This window comes from Dermacentor variabilis, chromosome 3 (assembly GCF_050947875.1).
Source record: "Dermacentor variabilis isolate Ectoservices chromosome 3, ASM5094787v1, whole genome shotgun sequence".
Taxonomy (NCBI): Eukaryota; Metazoa; Arthropoda; class Arachnida; order Ixodida; family Ixodidae; genus Dermacentor; species Dermacentor variabilis.
Genome location: NC_134570.1, coordinates 18,990,001 through 19,011,939, shown reverse-complemented (window position 1 = coordinate 19,011,939; position 21,939 = coordinate 18,990,001). Strand labels below are relative to the sequence as shown.

Sequence of the window (21,939 nt, the reverse complement as noted above, 5' to 3'; positions counted from 1 at the left end):
CCTGCTTTAGAGGTAATCTGCCGCGTGTGTAAAGAGTGGGCGTGCAGAGACGGCATGGCACCTGTAAGCTGTCTTCCCTCGCATTTAGTATTGGAGGGTGCATAATCTCGAGTTTTGGTGACCCGTTGGAGCAAGCAGCAGACGAAGTATTCGTTCCCCACTGCCGGTGCTTTTCCTGATAGCGTCGTCCCAGTGGGGGCAATGCTATCAGCTGTGGGGACAGAGTGCATGCGAAAGCGTGGCTGGCTTCGCTCAATTCGTACGACTGACGTAAAAATATTGTTGACGTGGCATGAAACCATATCATTCAGCATGACTCCCAAGTTTATCAATATGAATTGTTTTCTCATTCAAATTTGCTTTTTTGGATTTCCCGATAATTTGGAAAATTCTGTGGCCCCTTTCTGTGTAAGAAAAATCGATTGGTGATAATTCAACCAGTTTCATCGGTCGCATCAGGTTCGAATTAACAAAAGTTGACTGTGTTATAATGGACACTCAGCCAAGCATGGCGTGTATCCATACAGGCGAGTTTGCTTATGCAGTATGTCCATTTCTACCTTATCCTGAGTAGGAATGCGCAAAATCACTTTGACACGTATAATGATTGGCTATTTAAACAGCGTATTCTTGGTATCGAAATAGACACAGGGCTGGGCACGTTGACGCATGATTCGCAGTACACGTGTGCTGATGGCAGCACAACATGTATTCATACAGGCTAGTTTGCTTCTGTGGTGCATCATTTTCTACCTTATCTTGAATAAAAATGCGCTGCAAGCACTTTGACGCATGCTTAGGCGCACTGCAGTCTCGCGTCTGGGCGACACGGGCTTTAAGGGCTAGTGTTGCAATTAGTATGTCAAAGACCATTCTGCAGCGTGAAAGGGTTGCAAGGTATGTGAGCAAAAAGTAAATAAACTTTTGTGTGTTCGACACAATCTTAGAAAAGCAGGTCGGTAAGTTCTCGCTCTAGAAATTTCAGAAAGCCAATCCCTTGAAGTTGTCCGACAGATGTGGAGATCTGAGGTAAGCTTCAAATAGGTATATTTTATATTTTGAATGATTGATATTGTTACATTGCAGAAGTCACATATAAAGATGTATATACAATATTTACAAAAGAGACAGGGACGCGTAAACAAGATGGCTGTTGAGACCGATTCCACGTCTACCCGTCAAATCGTTTTCTGACTGGCGCCACTCTTGCTTGCCCTGTAACATAACCCTCGCATGTAAAGGCACCATCTCGGCGCTAAATATAAGGGAGATGAACTTTCGGCAAAGTAAGGCTTCAGTTGAAACACATGCACAGCGTCCGTGGGGATGCGCGAGTCCAGCGGAGCAATCTTGTAGTTGACATCGCCAAGCTGACGCAATATTGTGTAGGGCCCTGTATAGCACAGCAGCAGCTTTTCAGACAAGCCGACGCGGCAACATGGTGTCCATAGGAGGACAATGGAGCCAGGAGGAAACCTAACGTCCTGATGTCGGCTGTCGTACCGGATCTTCTGCACAGCCTGTGACTCAGTGAGCCGGGAGCCGGCAATCTGGCATGCTGTGCGAGCCTGGGCGAAGACGTCTTGAGCGTATTCAGTGGGAGTGTTCGTTGAGAAAGGAAGCAGTGTGTCAAAGGGCAAGGAAAGGTGGTGGCCGAACAGAAAGTAAAAAGGGTGAAAAGCCAGCGGTCTCGTGACGGGAAGAATTATAGACAAAGGTCACGAAGGGTAACATGCTGTCCCTATCACTGTAGTCGTTGCAAACGTACATAGACAGCATTTCTGTCAACGTGTGATTGAGCCACTTCGTCAGTCCGCTTTTCTGCAGGTGGTAGGCAGTGAAAAGTTTGTGCCCGGCAGAACAGGAGCGAAGTAGGTCTTCTACTACTTGGGACAAGAAGGTGCAGCCACAATCAGTGAGGAGCTGCCGGGGTGTGCAGTAAGGGAGGATGACGCCATGTAAAAGAAAACTGGGTCGCGTAATCAGTTGCGACAATGACCCACTTATTGCCAGGTTTCGACATCGGAAAAGGGCCGAGAAGATTAAGACTGACGCGAAAGAATGGTTCTGAGGGCACATCGTTGGGGTGAAGGCGTCCAGAGGGCAGTACAGCAGGTTTCTTGTGGCGCTGACAGAGCGCACAGGCTGCAATGTAGTGGTGCACAGAGTGGTACAAGCCTGGCCAGTAGAGTGGTGCCATATGTGATCATAAGTATGCTAAACACCAAGGTGACCTGCAGTAGGGGCGCCATGCAACTGCTCAAGAACTGATATACGGAGAGGGCGTGGCACAACAAGTAAAAATTCTGGTAAACTGCGACAGTAGAGAATGCTGTCGCGGAGCATGAACATGCACAGTGTGGGCTCCGAATGTCCAGAATTGCGACTTTCGATGAGAACACATAAGGAGTCGTCACATCGTTGTACAGTGTGGATGTCGTGCAGATCAGAAATGGCCAGGATGCAAGAGTCGTCATGTGCATCATATTCAGGGAGGTCGACAGGATGATGGGAGAGGCAGTCAGCGCCCTTGTGCAAATGGCCTTAATTGTATAAAACAGAAAATTAATATTCTTGGAGCCATAGTGCCCATTTACCGAATCGTCCAGTGGGGTCTTAAGGGGGGACATGTTTCTTAAAAACTGAAAATATTGAAAAAAAAATTGATTTTTGGGAATTACTTGTTTCGGCATCTGTAATGCCTAATCCACACTGTATCAGAACGATTTGCCCCAAAACGCACCCTAAGTGTCCGAAAAAATTTATTTTAATAGTACCAGCGGCGAGAAATGACCCCAAAATCATGCAGAAACACCAGAGTTCATGGAGCTATTCCTCGACTTTCCCGTCGCTGAGTGCCGCCATCTCAGTACCGTTCGAAAGCTCAAAGTTCTGGCTTTCAGTTTCCTGCATCCTCGCTGACGATGGCCGCATAGAAAAAGTGCAAATGTAAAGCAATCGGGGGCCGGGCTGACGAAGCTCGCGATGCACGCAGCCCTCCTATTGGCTCAGCGCGCCAGCACTTTGAGAGGCACCTTCTGATTGGCTGCTTCCATGGCAACTAGGCCTAGCAGACAAGCTCATCTGCTAGGCATGGCAGTGAATCACTTCGACAACCGCTGATACGCATTTTCTTTGCTCATCGTATTGCGAACGTAAGTGGCAAATCAACCCTCTTAAGAAACAAAAAGTTTGAAACCGAACCCGCATCAACGAAAAGCAAAGCGCAAGCTGTCTACTTCCTGCGGCAAGAAAGGGGTGGTGGTTATCCCAAGGTTCAGACGAGCCGACAAGATTGCGCCGGAGATGACTCAGCCATATCGCTGTTGGCCTTACTGCACAGAGCCAGCACGTCTTGGATGTGAGAAACGATTGATTCTGTGTACGTCTGGGCGCGGGCTGCTAGTTCTTTCTTAGCGGTGCTCTTACATTTGGCAGGACAGCCGAACAAGTCCCTCAACTTCTGTTTGCACGTGTCCCAGTCATTAAGCTCTTCCTCGTGGTTGTCATACTACACCTTCACCGTGCCTTGTAGGTAGAAGACCAAGTTAGCCAACATAATCGTCGGATCCCATTTGTTGCGGGCGCTTACACGCTCATAAGTGGCGATCCAGTCCTCCATGTCGAGGTGGTCGGTGCCGCAGAACATTCCTGGATCCTGTGGCTTAGCCAACACAACTGTCGGGGTTGTAGGTGTTAATGTGGGCCGCGCCATGTCAGGTCCTGTTTCGTTCATCAGTCCAAGGTGGCGACCACTGCGGAGCTCCGTTGTTGTTTGTCATGGGTACCCAGCACCTCTCAACAAATTATGTTGCAGAAGTCACATATAAAGATGTATTTACAATATTTATAAGAGAGACAACAATGCATAAACAACATGGCTGCCGAGACCAATTCCACCTCTACACGTCAAATCGTCGTCTTCTGAATGGTGCCACACTTAATTGCACCGTAACAATATATGTATATCTGGAATCTACTTTATATGAATAGAGAATAGCAGACGCAAAAGCCAAATCACATTTGCCTGCTCCTTGGAGACCCAAATGCCTATGGTGTTTCCTTCAAAGTTGTGTACCTGCCATGGTTCCCAGACAGCTAGGTCCTTGTTTTACTACTCCTAAAGCTAAGAAGTGTCATGGGTCGTGCTTATGGGCATATAGTGAAGTGAGCTGTGTGACAATTAACATCTTTAATGAAAGCAAGAAGTTCTGCCATGTCGTTCTCCAGGGCCCATTATGCACCCTAAAAACAGTGCAGGTGAGAGAACAAAAGCATGAATTGACACGTTTCTCCTGCTTTGTGTTGTCTGTTCAAATTCCTACTGTTGTCCCATCGTCTACACTGTTTTCAGAAGGTTAGTCTTGAACTGACTAGGCCAATTTCATAAACTTGTGCTTTTTATGCGTTGCAGCAGTAATGCTCTTACAAGCATCTTTCATGCTAAGACTGAAAAAAAAAAGAACATTGTAGCAACAAGGCAGTATTTCTGTTAACTTTTTTGTAAGAAATTCAGTATGGCTCTGCTAAGATCTCAATTTTAGCTCCTGAGGGAGACATGCTGCTGAAGAAAGGGCATTTAGCATGAAATGTGTTGTGCTTCCGACTATGCAGGTATCCCTTGGCAAAGGAACGGCCCACAAACATAGCCAATACTGAGCTGCTTTGTCCACATGGCCTTCTTTTGCACCTTCCCCAAGATGAAGACAGGTATGCTAACGACACAGCACACTTAGTTGTGAAAGGCTGCAATGCAATAGTGAAGCTAGCACTTGAATTTGTCCAGTGCCCATTAATGCAACAATAGTATACATGACTGCTGGCTAAATGACCGCTGATGAATTGCCACTCCTGAATTGTTCAAAACAGGAGCATTGCTTTCTTAGGCATGTTTCGGGTATCACATTTGTTTTTGCACATTTGATTCACATATCTGCGCACAATGCAGCTTGTATCATAATGGAGCCATGTCAGTGAAATGTAACTATAGGCCACTACTACATAGTTATGCAGGATTCACATAGAAGGAAATCCACATAAGAAGCACAATGGGTTTGAGCGTACTGGGCCAACACTCCGAAGTTATGAACAGCAGCTTATCGTTATTCTTGCAATGAAAGGCTTATAATCAGTGCGTTCTACCAGTACTACCTATGATGCTTTGTTATGAGGACACCAAAGAAAGTTAAAAGGAAGCAAAAGAAAGTGCCATGGGCAACTGAGTATGAATGATAGGCATAATAGTAAGATACAGAAGGGTGATAGTGTATATTGGAGGCTACCCATAGTTGGGTGATATTGCAGCTCTGAGGTTAAGAGGGAGAGATGGATTGTGCATGTCGTGTCTAGAACAGATAACCAGTAGACTGCTAGGGTAACAGAATGGGCAACAAGGGAAGGGAAATGGGGTCATAGGTAACAGAAAATTAGATGGAGTTTTAGTAATCAGGCAATTCATTGCTGTGCATACCTAATTGGAACTTTCTTGAGAGGAGCATTTATCATGCAATGCACTTGAAATAGGCAACCCATGAGGATATTGAAGGCGGTTGTGTGAGCCATTACTTTAATGCCACAGTGGCAAGTAGTTGGAGCTAACCCAATCGTCCATGTTCTTGCAGAGCGGTTGCCATCTGGCCACAGGAGTGGGAATCGCTTGTTAGCCTTTTCCCAGCTGATTTGTGCATTACTGTGTCACCAGGACCAGGAGAAGGCAAACTGATTACTGAACCAGGCAAGTTCCCTTTTATGTACATGTAGAGCTTTAGAAGCCACTTCAGTATCTTCAAACAATTGAGATTAGGTGTTTACCTTCTAAGCATACTCTCACATTTTGTAAAGATCTTACCACTAGATGTGCGTGAATACTCAAATATCTCTGAATCGAACTGAATAGAGAATGTTCAAATAGTTCAGTTTGGGAATCGAATATCTACTGTTTGAATTTTCGTATATTCGGTATACAGTAGAACCCCTCTAATATGTTTTCCACAGAACCGCAAAAAGAAACTTAAGGCCCGGGAAACTTATTACGTGAACATCCTCTTAAAATTGCACAAACATGCTGTTAAATATTAAAACAAAGACACTGTGCACTGCTCAGCCTCTTAAGGATTTATAGTCGTTGACAGCTATTGAGAAATTGACAGGTACTGCCAGAAGTCAGATTAATGAGGAATCTGAAGTACTGGAATTGGCAGAGAATGAGTGACTTATTCCACAAGTGACTGAAAAATGTGCATTCTTGGATTACTATCACTTTCAGGGATATGCTCACTTTTGCAAGGTTTCGCATGACTAGCGTGAAACGCACCGGCGTCTACAAGTGATGGTACTCTTGCTACAGTGCCAAGCACGCAATGTTATCACAGTCTATGTGTCTGGTACTACGAAACTGAAAGTAGTATTTTTGAAAGTGATCGTCTGGGAATATGAGCCAAGTTTGTCTATGCGTTGTTGCATGCACATAGGCTCCTCTGTGACTTGTTCAGTCCATATTTCAACCATTGTCATGTTGTTGCTGTAGATAGACAAAAGTACAATCAAAGCACGCACCGAATCTTCATTCCCTGACAACATAACAGAAGACGACCGAGCTGCGATAGCCAAATGATCACGGGTGGAGTTCGTGCCCCTTAAAACTGCAAAGTTGCCAGGGCGATGTCGCTATTTAGCAAGTAAATGGGCAAACATTAGATGCGCGGAACTCGCATGACAACGAGCAAATGCAGCCTTTCAACATGTAGTAGCCTGGCTTGGCTTGCCCTGCAGTTTGGGCACGGTCAGCGACTACTGGATCGACTAGGCTTCGTTAGTTTCGGTTTCAAGGAAGTGCCGGCGAATTATAAAAACCAATATCTTGCTCTTATTGCCCAGTTCTGTGGCCCAGTTGGCACATGCCAATTGGACCACAGGTGGAGTCCAAATATTGAATGGTGCACTGTAAGGTGTCTGAAATTTCTGCCAAGACCATGCTTCCAATGCTGTGGCATCTCAAAAGCGTGTGTTGGTGGTGGTTGAAAGTGCGCAGCTAGTGTGTACAGCGCGGTCGACCTTTTTCTTTTGCATTTCTTCTTATTATTATTTATACGTGGTACACTGGATATTTTCTGATAATTATACACTGAATTCGTAATGAATCACATGGGATCGTCAGAAGGATGATGTCGGAAAGAAGGTTGTAATACATAGATGTCTATGAGCTCATTTCTGGGACCAGGCTTTAGCGATGTTATACCCGGGACATGTATGAGTGAGGAACATGTCAGCAGGGTTTTACTGATATCTGGCCGGCATCTGCATACCCGACATGGCCGGCATACTTGACATCTGGCCGGAGCCATTTCTTTCTCTTCTTTTTTTCATGTTGGGAGGGGCCTGATACATGACTGACTGCAAAGATTTAAGACTGCGTAGTACAGGTCCTTGAGCAGTGCAATCTCTTTAAGTTGAACAGAGTTGAAAGAGTTCATTTGCGCTGCTTATGTCTACATGATTGTGCTGGTTGAGAATATTCTACTTTGAGATGGCCCAGGGGGCATTATTATTAGTGCTAAGCTCTCAATTGCTGCTGCAAAGAATGAGAATTCCAGTATTTTGGATTTTTCAGCCTACATTGGTGACAGCCAACAGAATTGATGGGATTGAACATGTGTAACCACTGAAATTGCAGCTGTCTTGCCAGACTCTTTCATTTACTTTTGTCTTGCATCGGCATTAGTGAATACTGTCAAAACTGTGAATATCTGTGACTTTTCCCACTTTGTACTGTGTGACTGACATGAACTCTGTCGGTCCTATTCGTCTAACAGGCTACTCAGCAAATGAGGTGTTTGAGAAGTTGCAGTGGTAGCACAGAAGCCCAGAAGTTTTGGGTTCTTGCCATAGCTACGTGATACAAGACCACCTCCCATTGTCGCATGTGTATCACGCAGGGAAGTCGAAAGTGTGTCTACGTGGACCTAGTTGACCAATGCCTTGGGACATCCAGGTTGCATGACTCTGCTAGAAAAAATTTTAATTTTTCGCTTACACCGGGGTCTATCTGTGCTTCACTACTGTATATTATTGTCTGGAGACCTACATTGGCTCATTATGCTATTTTTGTTACTTTTATCTACTATATTGCTTTTATTTGCTGTTATAATGGTAGACAGCTATAATTGACATCCTCATGCTTCACAGCCCTCAAAAGATTTCTTGTTACAGCTCTTCTCTTTTCAGTGCAAGCAAGAAGTGTACGAAGTTGTGGGTCAGACAATAATACACTGTAAATTAGCTACAGAGCCATTGTAATGACCACAGTTGGCAACTTCAGGCCTCTCTACGATACAGTGAGGCAATGGTTCGTAGTAGTTTAGAATAGGGACAGGGGCACCTCTTATAAATTTTAATGCAATGAAACACAGTCATTAATCAGACCACTTTATCTGCTTGAAAGCATAGGTGTGCCTGCTTATATTATTACACTTGAGAGTCTCATATCTTGGGACCCAAACTCGCTCAATCAGAATGGCCAACTGCACACGTGCGGATGTGCAGATAGCCATGCAATTATGCGAATTTGGGGCTTGTCACTGTGTTTCTTGGCCTAGGTATTTTCTTTGTGTTAAAGTGTCCTTAAATTGATTAGCTGGTACTATAATGAAAAAAATATATATATGCACTACCTCTGGGTGGAGTAATAATAAAGCATGACCAACCAGAGAAGTGCATATCTGACAGCTCTCTTGAATTTTCTGTGAAGTTTACGGATTCTGGCTCATTCAACATTTACTAATGTTTTGTCATGTATTACAAGAAAACTAATTGTGTTCATGAAAAAGTTTCCTTTCTCAATCTACGGCCATAACCCTGGAAGTCTTCTAATTGTAAAAAGGACATTCAAGAGTTACTTGCTTAGAGCTAGTTTATTCAGGGAAGTTCCTGAAGCTAGTGAAATCAGCAACAGTAATTTCACTGAAAAAGTCATGGTGATCTAAAAACCGTGTGTTGCGTGTCAATTGGTGCTGTTCCAATTTTGTGGCTGCTTATATGCTGCATCCACGGTTAAATCATCACCAATAATCATCCTACAAAATGTGTGTGCTTAGGGCAATCCTAAATAAATAAATGTGTTTATTTCCGTGCTCTCCGCAAAGGAATTAGGAAACATCAATCTTCACTAATGCAGTGCGATCATCTATTGATGTACAAGTTAGAACAGCAAGATTAAGATTGTAACTATGTTTGTTCTGCATGAAGGCAACAACTTAAAGTGAAATTTAAATTTCATAGTTTCTCCACACACCTTGCTTCAGAAACAAGATTGATTACCATGCACAGCAAATTGGAATGAAGGCGTGTGTGCATGAGCCGTTCTATCGTCTCTGCTAGGCTCCAGCCCTTCTTACTTGTTCCTTACTCGCTCTTATAGAGTGATGTCGACTATCTTAAGCAGGGCAGCACAAAGTAACACCATGGCTTGGACACGTGGCAAAGTCTGCTCGCAGAATTGCGCATTGGGATCCATGCTGAGAACAGAGAAGAGAGAGGGAATTGTGGCCGCCCCAGTGGATAGAGAGACAAAACAAGAAAAGGCTGGAAAGTTAACTAGGAGGATGTCCAGTTGGCTGCTTTCCACAGTGGAAATTGGATTCAACGAAAGAAGAAAACTGCAAAAGGCTCTGCATTGTTGTTTGCATTGCGCAGACGACTAAGTAATTAGTAGCTCATATGTGCGGTTACCGAAAGGCTCCCAAAGCACAGATACAAAACAAAGAAAGTTGACTGCACCATTACAAAGGATGTCAAAGTGTAGTCAAATGTTTTAAACATCATTTTTTGTGGATCATGCACTCTACTTTGAGTCTCAATATGAGCCACAATTCAATTCAAGTTTATTTGCATCTATACATGCCACATACATGTTATTCCACAGATGCAGTGGATCAAGCTAGTTCTAATGATAGCCATTATGGTATCTTCTGTACCTGAAATACAATGTTGAAAGCAACCAAGGTAACTCACACTGCAGTGCTTGGTATACTGATGTGTGTCATAAAGCAAAACTGGCAGTGACACTTTGTGAGGTAGAACACTTATTTATTTATTTATTTATTTATTTATTTATTTATTTATTTATTTATTTATTTATAGTACCCTCAGTACTTACATGAAGCATTACAGAGGGGAGGGACAAATAGATGGAGGTAGCTATACAAAAGGAAAGCGCAATAATCAGATAACAGCGCACACTACAATGTGAAAATAATGCAAGTTAGTGTGATGCAATAAGCACATCATCGTAACAAAGATAATTATACAAAGAGAAAAAAGAAAATGGAAAACATGGGTAATACAGATGAAATATGAATGCATGATACATGTATACGTAGAGAAAATTAGAGCGAGACGATAAGCACATATTGGTTGAAAATAAAGCATAATACAAAGTATACTGTTTGTAGATTAGGTAGCATAATGGAAATAGCTTATACATAGCACTGGCCAGAAGAAAACAGAGCTGCTTCACTATATATTCAAATCAAAATATACTAGGTAATGCTGGTAAGTGTTTTACGGAAGTCATCGGTGTTAGTAAGACAGACTAGTGGATCCAGTAGGCGATTCCATTCCTGCGATGTCTTTGGATGAACCGAGTTGCCATAGGTAGATGTTCTATGGGATGGGATGTTCACTTTATGAATATGGTCCAAGCGTGCAGGAGTAAAAGAGGCTGGTTCGATATAGTGTGACTTGAGCGTGGGAATTGAATGGTATATTTTATGGAACAAACAAGGGCGAGCAATTCTTCTGCATTTGGTAAGGGGATATATATGTTGAGAGAAAGTTTGACATTACAGTTAAACCTTGAAATAGCGAACTTTAATATAACAAAATTCTCGATATAATGAAGTATTTAACTTCTCACAACCCCTTGTCCATAGAACACCATGTATTTAGAACCTCAATATAACGAAGTGTTTGTGTGCGATTTCAATATGAAATTTCAATGCCGCTACAAAGGAATGCTGAGACAATAAATGGAAACTTCTGCGCATGCAGATGGTCAAATGATTGAATTGCAAGCGGCTGCTTGCAAACGCACCTTTCAAATCGCATTCCATGCGACAAGAGCGACCGCCGAAGCCACCAGTCTTTTGGGCTCACCCTCGCGAGCTTTCCCACACACCCATGGCGCACGGGGCAGGATACAATCTTATCACACTAGGACTTTGTGGAACATCGTGGCGACAGTGGGAAATTGCCTTTATTCTCCTTAAGGAATAAAGAGTAAGGGTCAATCAAGTAATCTGTATTTTTTTTTCCCTAACACTGCTATTGCTGTTGCTTTCTGAAACAAGGTGAAAGCCTTTGTCAAGCCTTAATCGCTTTTTGCTCTTACCTCTCAGCATTCCTGTTGTGACTGATTGCATGTCTCCTTTGATGTTGGAATAAAGTGATTGAAGTGTCGATGGTAAAGAGAACAAGGTGGACGTACATAGTGGTTCAAGTGATTCAATGATTAAATGTTGACTTTATCTCTGTTGTATCTGTCTCATTTTTTTGTTCAGTATTCATTCATTTTGCACCGTATATAATGTGCAGTTACATAGATCTTGTCTTCTTTAGCGTCAAGAGAGGGATAAATACTTTTTTCCCCCTTTCATTGAGAGGGGACCCTTAGTCTAGTGGCCCATTAACGTAGCCAGGGGGGAGGGGGTCGAATCCCTTTCCCACGGAACGGAAAGTATCAGGAGGTGGGCTTTGAATGAGCAACATGGATGAAGGGAAAGCTTAAATGTGAAAGCAAGGCGAGGGCTACTGGCTGCCTGAAGGGGGAGGAGGTGGTTGTCATGTCACCATACCTAGAACTTAAGTTTATCCAGTTTCCCCGCAACTGCTGTCGTGTTGCAGGTTTCTGCAGAACTATTGTCTATAGTAGTAGCGTTTCCTTGCCTTCTCACGTCACCTTTTCCCTAACCCCTCTCCCCCCTGCCCCTGTATGGGAACTGCAAGCTAAAAGTGGCAAGGCTGATCTGTGTTTTATTCACTCGTTTCACGACTTTGTCGGTCTACCCATTCTCTGCCTCCATTCCTCCCCCCCCCCCCTTCCTGCCTGCCATTCTATCTAGCTTCCCTCTGGACTTGGGTACAGCAGAAAGATAAGCGCTGCAATTTCTGCAGTGATTTTGCAGGAGGTCACTGATAATTACTGTTGTCAAGAGGCTAATGGGGCAATAGATGGCCAGGTAGCTCCAGAGGGCATAGGGCATTGTTTACATTCGACTTGGTGCCAAGATCCAAACGAGTTTCTCACGTCTTCTTTCCTCTCTGCCACTCTCCTTCCATGTATATACATGCCCTGAAATAACCCCAACGCGGGCAAGCTTTCGAGAAAAAGAAAAAAGCTTTGCTTTAAAAGAATATTGATTTGCGCAAGGCAAAATGTATCAAGGATGAGGTTGCTGGGCTAGGGAAGCTAAGGCACCACCACAACAAACAGGAGGGAGGGCAGGTAGGAGAATGACCTCAAGTCCACGCAGAAACACTAATATAGGAGTGTCAGCAGCCGCCACGCCGTTCAGCAGATCAGTGAATGTTGAAGAGTGTGACAGTGCCTAATAGAAAAGAATGTTAAGAAGGAAAGTGGAGTGATGGATATGAAGAGGGGGATGCGAATAAAAGGATTACGGATTAAATTAGGGACATAGGGAGAGCGTATCGTCATTGCCTGATGGCTCGACACCAGACAGCTGTGACCAGTGACTGTGCGGTTGTTGTAGAGCAACTGTCGACTGTATTTCCAAGTCCTGACTAGTGCCGAGCCCAGCGCTTCCCCTCATTTTCCCCACACCGCAAACACTATCACGCCACCCACAGCTGGAAGCTTGACATGCCCTCACAGTTCAAGGCATAGTATAGCAGCTCAGCTGTTGATCGTCGTGTCACTCCCAGTCCGCTAAAGACGTGGCACAGCATTTGCGCCGGTTTCGAGCATGTATTCGACTTAGCGAAAGGAGTTCATCTTGATTCCAGCAAATCTGTAGCCTCTGAGCATCTATTCTTGCATGCTGGTTGTGTGGCCATTCAAAGAATGTGTCGGTTTCACCCATGAAACAAGGGCATGAGGCTTAAAATCCTAAACCAGTAATTTTCTTTTCACCTGTGCATATTGCAATTTCTTGCATGTTTTAGTTAGGATTCACCTTTCATTTTTAACATTTTTCTTATTTCTTGTTTAGCTATACTGTATGATGTTCAGTAGTGCATTGTCTTTTGTTTAAGTCTGCTCTAAGCGTCATTTTGTAGCATATATTGTTTATCTTTCAAAGGCCACTAGTGCTAACTCTAGTTAGTCTTTAAAGGGCCGCTGAAACCGTTCGGACAAATTTTGTAGACGCGTAGGGTACAGCTAAAGTTAATCATTCGCGCCACAGTTTGTGTGAAGTGTCTCATATTAAGAGAGTTACGGACGATTGCATGTTACCCTCCTCTGTAGTCATGCGTTTTCTCCTCAACTCGTTAGCCGAGTGATCGGGGCTAAGCTCCGCCTTCACTGACTCTGCGTCATGATGGCACGTCGTGTCATCGACTTCCGGTTCTCTAGGAGCGAGCGCCCAAAGCCTCTCCAAACTCTCCGCCATCTGCTTGGCAGTTGACTTCAAGCGAGAGCTATCAAAGCAGCATTCATTTCGAGCATTCTGTCCCAGCTTTGTACGTGTCTGGTATTCTGGTACCCACAGGCTAGCTTGGCGTTTCGACGGATGGCTGGAGGCATAAACTCAAGCTGATGAAGGAACTTTAGCATAGACATACGTGAATCGCCTGATCAGTCTGCACGGTCCAGCCACCTGTTGGCGCAGAGCTTAACCAGCCAAACAAAGCGCTAATATTGCTCTAACCAAGTGTAAAACATTTTAAAAAATTTACAAAACAAATGTGTTGATGATGACACTCCTGCGAAAAATTTACACTAGCAGCAAAGAAGAATACATTTCGTTACTGCTACTGTGTGTGGTTGAGCTCTGTACCACCAGGTGGCTGCACCGTGCAGACCATTCACATTTGCACTTCTGCTCATCCCGTGAAACAGTATGGTCTAACGGCCAGGCCCTGTACCCTTACGCTTGCGTTTACTTGAATACCTGACTCGCGAAATGCTATTGCAGTAGTAATCCTCCGCTGTAAAGTGACGGCCACAAACGGGCAAATCCTGGCGCCGATCGGGTAGTGGCAGTCGAATGTGCTGCAGCCACTCTGCTCATCTGCTGCCTTACAGAGGGACATGATGTCGCAGCTTGACATATTGCCAGTCGCTACATTTGCAGCCCACAATGCAACAAAGTCGAATCAAGGTGCTTGCGAAAGGACTGACACCAACTCTGACCGCGGAGCTCTCTTCAAAATGGAGCATGTTGGAACACAAGCAGACGACGCTTGCTGTCTTCTGGAAGTGCTTAAGTGTAGTGAGAAATTGTTCTTGTGCATTCTCTTTCTGTTACTTTATTTTTATAGAAATAAATTAACTAACATTCCAACAGTTACAAACATTTGTTCACCATAAAGTTGGTAAAATTATTGATGACACACCCTAGGCAGCCAATCGGATAGTTCGCGCTACTAACGTCATTGGGGTAAATGACGTCAAATGAGTAGGGGCGGCTTAAAATTCAGCCGAGCGATGTACATATTAAAACCTTATAATAAATTACACGCTTTACGTGGAGCACTTAGATACATCAATTGATTATCAAAAAGACCTACTCTAACGACTCGGTACATTTGTACAATACCGTCAAAATCGTTTGAGGGTCCCTTTAACAAATTAAAGATTATTCTTTTTCAAACTTCGTACACTTGTATTTCCAACTTGGTTCCACCCTTTAAACATTAAAACAATATTTCGCTAGAATAGCAGCTTGGGCTTGTTGGTTTTCCATCCTGGTGTTAACAGCGCAAAACGTAGACGAGACACAAGACAAGTGGTGTTGTGGTGTTGTCTTCTTGTCTGGTGTCACGTTTTGCGCTGTTAACACCAGGATTAAAATCATCATCATCATCAGCCTGGTTACGCCCACTGCAGGGCAAAGGCCTCTCCCATACTTCTCCAACAACGCCGGTCATGTACTACTTGTGGCCATGTCGTCCCCGCAAACTTCTTAATCTCATCCGCCCACCTAACTTTCTGCCGCCCCCTGCTACACTTCCCTTCCCTTGGAATCCAGTCCGTAACCCTTAATGACCATCGGTTATCTTCCCTCCTCATTACATGTCCTGCCCATGCCCATTTCTTTTTCTTGATTTCAACTGAGATGTCATTAACACGCGTTTGTTCCCTCACCCAATCTGCTCTTTTCTTATCCCTTAACGTTACACCCAACATTGTTCTTTCCATAGCTCGTTGCGTTGTCCTCAATTTAAGTAAAACCCTTTTCGTAAGCCTCCATGTTTCTGCCCCATAGGTGAGTACTGGTAAGACACAGCTATTATACACTTTTCTCTTAGGGATAATGGCAACCTGCTGTTCATGATCTGAGAATGCCTGCCAAACGCACCACAGCCCATTCTTATTCTTCTGATTATTTCTGTCTCATGATCCGGATCCGCCGTCGCTACCTGCCCTAGGTAGATGTATTCCCTTACCACTTGCAGTGCCTCGCTACCTATTGTAAATTGCTGTTCGCTTGCGAGACTGTTAAACATTACTTTAGTTTTCTGCAGATTAATTTTTAGACTCACTGTTCTCCTTTGCCTCTCCAGGTCAGTGAGCATGCATTGCAATTGGTCCCCTGAGTTACTAAGCAAGGCAATATCATCAACGAATCGCAAGTTACTAAGGTATTCTCCATTAACTTTTATCCCCAATTCTTCCCAATCCAGGTCTCTGAATACCTCCTGTAAACACGCTGTGAATAGCATTAGAGAGATCATATTTCCCTGCCTGACGCCTTTCTTTATTGGGATTTTGTTACTTTCTTTATGGAGGACTATGGTGGCTGTGGAGCCGCTATAGATATCTTTCAGTATTTTTACATACAGCTCGTCTACACCCTGATTCCATAATGCCTCCATGACTGCTGAGGTTTCGACAGAATCAAGCGCTTTCTCGTAATCAATGAAAGCTATATATAAGGGTTGGTTATATTCCGCACATTTCTCTATCAACTGATTGATATTGTGAATATGGTCTATTGTTGAGTAGCCTTTACGGAATCCTGCCTGGTCCTTTGCTCGAGAGAAGTCTAAGGTGTTCCTGATTCTATTTGCGATTACCTTAGTAAATACTTTGTAGGCAACTGCCAGTAAGCTGATCGATCTATAATATTTCAAGTCTTTGGCGTCCCCTTTCTTATTAGTGTCCTAATAGTGTCCTACAAAACTAGGTAACTTTGTTTCAACCCGAATTTTGAAATGCTCAGTAAAAATTTGGACTAATATTGTTGCTCTCGAGTGCGCAGTTATCACGATGAATTCGTTGTTGTTAGGGGGCTCTCTTCTTCTTTCACAGACATTATTGCTTTTGTCCGGTAACGTGGAATTAATCCCTGGCCCTATGACTGGGGCTGAGCAAGAACAGATTTGTAAGATTGAAGAAATACTGAAGGAACTACAGTAGGGACAGGCAACCGTGCTGAAAAAGTTGTCAGACATTTAATGAACTCAGGACAAACTTCAGAAAAAGCTAGACAGTGTGATTACTAAAACTAATATCATTGAAAAGCGTCTTACTGCACTTGAAGAAACAGAAAGGAAGTTTTTTGATAATATAAAAGACTTAGAAAACAGGAGCTAGAGATCTAACTTAGCATTCTTTGGAATACCGGACAAACACCAAAAGCAAACCTGGGAAGAATTTGAAAATTTAGTCAGGTCTCTTTGTACCGACATGCTAAAGCTAGTCAACTCATCAATTGAAAGAGCTCACTGGCTGGGCACATACAAGAAAGAAAGCACTCGTCCAGTTGTAGCTAGCTTTTCTGGATGATAACAAGAGAATCTGTACTGCAAAACACATTCATATTCAAAAGGTCGTCATATAGCTCATCTGAAGATTTCAGCAGGCAGTTCAAGAAAAATGCCGGCTGCTCTGGAAGTATGGTAAAAAGAAGCGGCAAAATAAGAAAAATCGAGTGCATTTGAGCTACAACAAGCTGATGGGCAAGAATTTGCCTGTGATACTGGCATGCATCAGCCAGTTCCTATTCAGGTGCATGCTCAGTTATCTCGAACCGAATGACGTGTTGAAGGTTCTAGCTCATGAAGGATTGCAAAAGATACTATCAAGAAAACACTTACACTAGTTCTGTTGGTGGTTAATTATCGTAGCACAAAAAACAAGAATGATGAATTTGCATTTATAGTTGAGACAGTGAAAGCACAAATTGGTTATAGGTACTGAGTCATGGCTCGATGACAGTATCTGATGTAGAAGTATTTCCACCTGGATTTACAGTATACTGAAAAGATAGAAATTGATATGGTGGTGGAGTGTTTCTTTTAATCTCAAGTAGCCTTCCCAGCCAAGAAGTTGTTTTTGATAAGGGAATCAGCGTGGTGCCGCCTTCAATTTCCTCAGGGAAACAACATCATTCTTGGGGCAATTTACTGGCCACCTGACCACAGCGGTGAACCTCTAATTCAACTTGCCAATGTTTAGTCGCATATTCTTAAATGTGTGATACTGGGGATACATAGCTGCTCAAAAAATTTGAGCTTACTCTGCCTTTTCAGAACTAATAAGCGTCTATGGTTTACAAGAAGATGTACATGAGCCAACTAGGCTTAACGCTATCCAGGATAACTTGGTAAGCAATGATCAAAATGTTGTTGCTCATACAAATTCATGTCCTGGAATTAGCGACCACAGTTCTATTGTTGCAGAACTGAACGTTTCTGAAATGCCTACATGTACATGACCACCACGCAGTGTCTTCATATACGAAAGATGGAACTTCAATGCCATTTCCAACGAACTGGCCTTGTTTTATCCTATGTTTTTGTGCCTGTCGGAGGCATCTGACATCAATGCATTGTGGCGTATTTTCCATGACAAAGTAACCGAGCTTCAATAAGAAGCACATACCTCGGAGTTGTCTGAAATGCAGAAAGAAGCATAAGCCTTGGTTTAACACTAAGATACGCAAACTTATCAGAAAAGCAACTAATGGTCATAAAAAAATTTCTTAAAAGCAAAACAACCATTAATGAGACAAGGCTTAAAGCGCAAACAAACTGCTCAAGTTAAAACTAAAATAAGCAAAACATTCTTTTTTTGCCAAGCTAAACACAGACCTGAAGCATGATTCAAAATTTTTTTTTGAAGTACATCAAGAACAGCAGAAAGGTGACACAGCTATTCCCAATTTATTAACTGCAGACAAAAATGTAACGGACAACTAAGAAAAAGCAGCAACATTTAATGCCTATTTTCAGTCAGTGTTTACTAAAAAGGCTCCACACTTCACTGGTGTTATCGCCTAAGAATATTAGTTAAGAGATGGCTGAAATCGAAATTGACTATGCTGGCTTGGATGGTTTGCTGCAGGGTCTGGATGCCTCCAAGGCTACAGGGCCAGACAGGATATTATCCCATGTGCTTAAAAAGTGTCACACTATTGTTGCCCAATATCTATGCGTTATGTACAAATTGTCTCTTGATACTGGCCTGGTTCCGAAAGACTGGAAGACAGCAAATATTGTCGCTGTCCATAAGGCGGGCAGCAGAAAACTAGTATAAAACTATCGTCTTATATCCTTAATTTCAAACTGTTGTAAATTATTAGAGCACATTATTTACAGCATGTTGTTCAGATATCTCCAATCTGTTAGTTTTTTCACTAACTGCCAGCATGGATTTCAGCAGGGTCACTCATGCATAACACAATTACAGGGTGTCCACCAACCGGGAAAACCACGAATTCTCGGGGATTTTGAGTAGTCTGGAAAAACTCGGGGAATTTGTGCCTCTATCAGGGAAAATTAGCTGAATTTTATTCAAAGAGTCGAAAGTCGCGGTAATGCTGGCTCGAGTAACAGCAGGAATCCTAATGAATCGTCTTTGACGCCTTGTCGTCGGCTGGAGGAGTTGCCAGTGCACAGTCAACGACCGACTTTCCGGATTCCCGATAATTTGGACGGCTTCGCGGCACCACCACGTGCCCCATAGAGTCAATGTATCAGAACGTCTGAAATTTTGCACGCGAGAACTCTTCGCCGTTCGATTTACCGGACGTTTTGCCGTAACCGCAGGTCCGAAACGGCATTAATCAAAGCCACCACCGCTTCCATTTTGATTAGCTCGCCGCCTCGAACCGGCGCTCTCGCACGCAGATCCGCTGGCAGCCGTAGCCACCACTGCGGCATTGCTAGGCCTAGCTGCTTCAACGTTCGCTATGCAGCTTCTTGCCGTTGGGTGCCGCGCTTTTTATTGAAAGAATTCGCTGCTGTCAGCAATGGCACGGACTCCGTGGTCCTCGCGATTGGCTTAGAAGGTTGGAAAGCACGGTGCGTTGCATGATGCCGGTTCCCGAAAGTCAGCTTCGCCGCTGTACAGAAATGTTACTTGGTGAAGCATACCCTAAAGTATTGCAGTGAAGCATAACAAGCGTGGGAAGGGGCTATTGGCACGGGACACAGCATGTATTCCTTAATTATACACGCGTGCACCCTATATTTCCTGCCACAGTACGAGCACCAATATGCCTAATACTTGTACCGACAGGCCTGCAGAGCGTGTTCAAATGTGCTTGTGGCGGATTGAGCCCTTAAAGGTAGTAAATGACATGCATTTATTTTTTCCAACTGGCCGATTTTTCGGACGTTTTCGCGGCCGTTAGTGAGGTCGAAAAATCGGACGTGGACTGTGCAGCTGACCAAGAAGATGTTTCAAATGGTCCGTGGGGCGAACTAGTGGTGGAAGGAGGACAAGAACAGAAAGGACCTACGCATTGGGGAATGAACGATAAAGGAAGCGTGCTGCCGCCGTTTTGAGCTCAAAAAAACAAAGTGTTGCTGAGGCCGAAATGCAGGTGTCCCTGATCCAAACCAAAATAAACTGTAAAGCAGTGAAACACAACACTGAGGCGTCGTAGGCACCGAAGATTTTTTCAGGTGTGGCACACTGCGTAAAGGCAAGAAATTATGCTACGCCGAATACGTGTACGCCGTTCAAGAAATAAGCGGCGAAGCTTTATCGCCGTGTCAATCGCAAGTGAAGCGAGTCGCGTACGAAGTTGAACTTCAGGTGAGGTTTGCACGCTGCTAGATTCAGGCGCTCAAGCGCGAGGAAATGCTTGCTATAAATGAATTCACAACAGCGATAAGCAGACATCATGTGTACGGTACTCCTCGAGCGCACGACGGTACACGCCGTGACGGCAGCGGTCTTTCTACATGCCGCGAAACGGCGGGGCTCCTGCAATCTTTGTTGACTGCATGCTGCTAGGCAAGTAGTTATGCCTGCGCTGTAGTAGCGGCCATTTGTTCCTTTAGCAACCGATAAATAACTGATGCAATGCATATGAGCTCACAGTAACGTACGTGCGGATCGCGCTGCAGCGCGAGCTAGTGCGCGGATCGCATGATGTAGCTTTTAATGACAGCGCTCGAACATCGATGTGCTGTAATCAATACTACCTTGCTGCTTTGCCTCAACGTGCTGGCTTGAGGTCAAGGATGAGCACATTTAACTCTCTAACCTGTGCTGCTCGTAGTGGGATAGTAAATTGTCACCGAATCAGCCCGGCCATTTGTGGTTATTTGCACACGCCTTGTCACTTCACCACTTCGCACCGGTCGAATTGTTAATTGTCGCTGTGGCCGGGTCTCGAATCGTGAATCATCAGCCATGCCTGCTGCCATGTTGGTCTGCCATTTAATAGTGATTATCTGAAGTGAGTTGTTGGGCTTGACGTGTAAGTTATATACTGGATCACCCATTTTTGCTACTTGCTGCGTTGTGCATTCCCTAGACATGACCTCTAAGCAGTAAAGAGTCAGGCGAAAGAGGCCTGTTGTAGGCCGCGGGGAAGACTGTAGGTACATACGTAGGGTGACTGGCCGAATTTTCTCGTTGCCCACAAAGTGTTGGCTGCATATCCTGGTGTTCGGCGCTGGTTCCCACAGTTTGCCGTCGGAACTGTATGTTCAAAAGACCGAATTTTAGCAACATAGATAATCAAGCAAGCTTCATGACAGGCGAAGCAGTCAGCATGACGCGAAGTTACGCTTACCTAGCGCGACGAACTGCATGCAGTTATCCAGCGCGCCCGACGCTCTGCTTCGTGAGGCCTTGAAGGAAAACGGTAGAATCTGATGTTGGGATTCAGGCCCTCTTGTTCATGGCAGCTCACGACGCAGTTGTAACGACGGTGACGCTTTTTCGAGGTTGAGCTAGGTCTCTCCGGATCGGCGTCGCCGATTCCTTCTGCTTTCAGCATTACGTCCCACGGCACACGGAGAGTCCGTTTTCGTTAAACTATAGGCTGCGGCCAGCGCGCAGCGTGGTCGGCGTGGTCTGTGAGAAGCGACGAGCCTTTTCGCACTCGCAGCAGGGCAGAAAAAAGTGCGAATCGACGCAAAACTCGGGCTAGAAACGTGCTTCGCCACAGCCAGGGCTCAATACTACCCAAGCTGGAGCTACCCAGATAACGTTTCTCGCCGCCACCAGGCGCCGCTACTGTACCTCAAACTCCAGCGCAAGGCACCCATTTCCGATCAGGAAGATAGCGCGCATGAAGAAATCATCCTTCTCGGGCCACTCTCGCAAGCTTTCCCTCTCATACAGAATACGGAGCACGGTGTAAGAAGTATACAGAGTATATTCGTACACCGTGATACGGAGCGATCTTATCGCACTTGGACGTTAGAATACGAAACAGCACGGCAACGACTGGCATCTAATTCAGGGTGTAACCGGTAAAACCGCGAAAACCGGAAATTCTTGAGGATTTTGCA

At 44.3% G+C, this 21,939-nt stretch overlaps 1 protein-coding gene across 1 annotated transcript in view; it reads left to right on the top strand.

Moving 5' to 3' along the window:
* The window catches only part of LOC142575225 (ubiquitin carboxyl-terminal hydrolase 48-like), a 100,814-nt gene that overhangs the window by 66,129 nt on the left and 12,746 nt on the right, over positions 1-21,939 (top strand). Inside the window, exons 22-23 of the mRNA XM_075684380.1 lie at positions 4,615-4,710; positions 5,622-5,734. Of these exons, the coding sequence (XP_075540495.1) occupies positions 4,615-4,710; positions 5,622-5,734 (209 nt within the window). The remainder of the gene's footprint in view (positions 1-4,614; positions 4,711-5,621; positions 5,735-21,939) is intronic.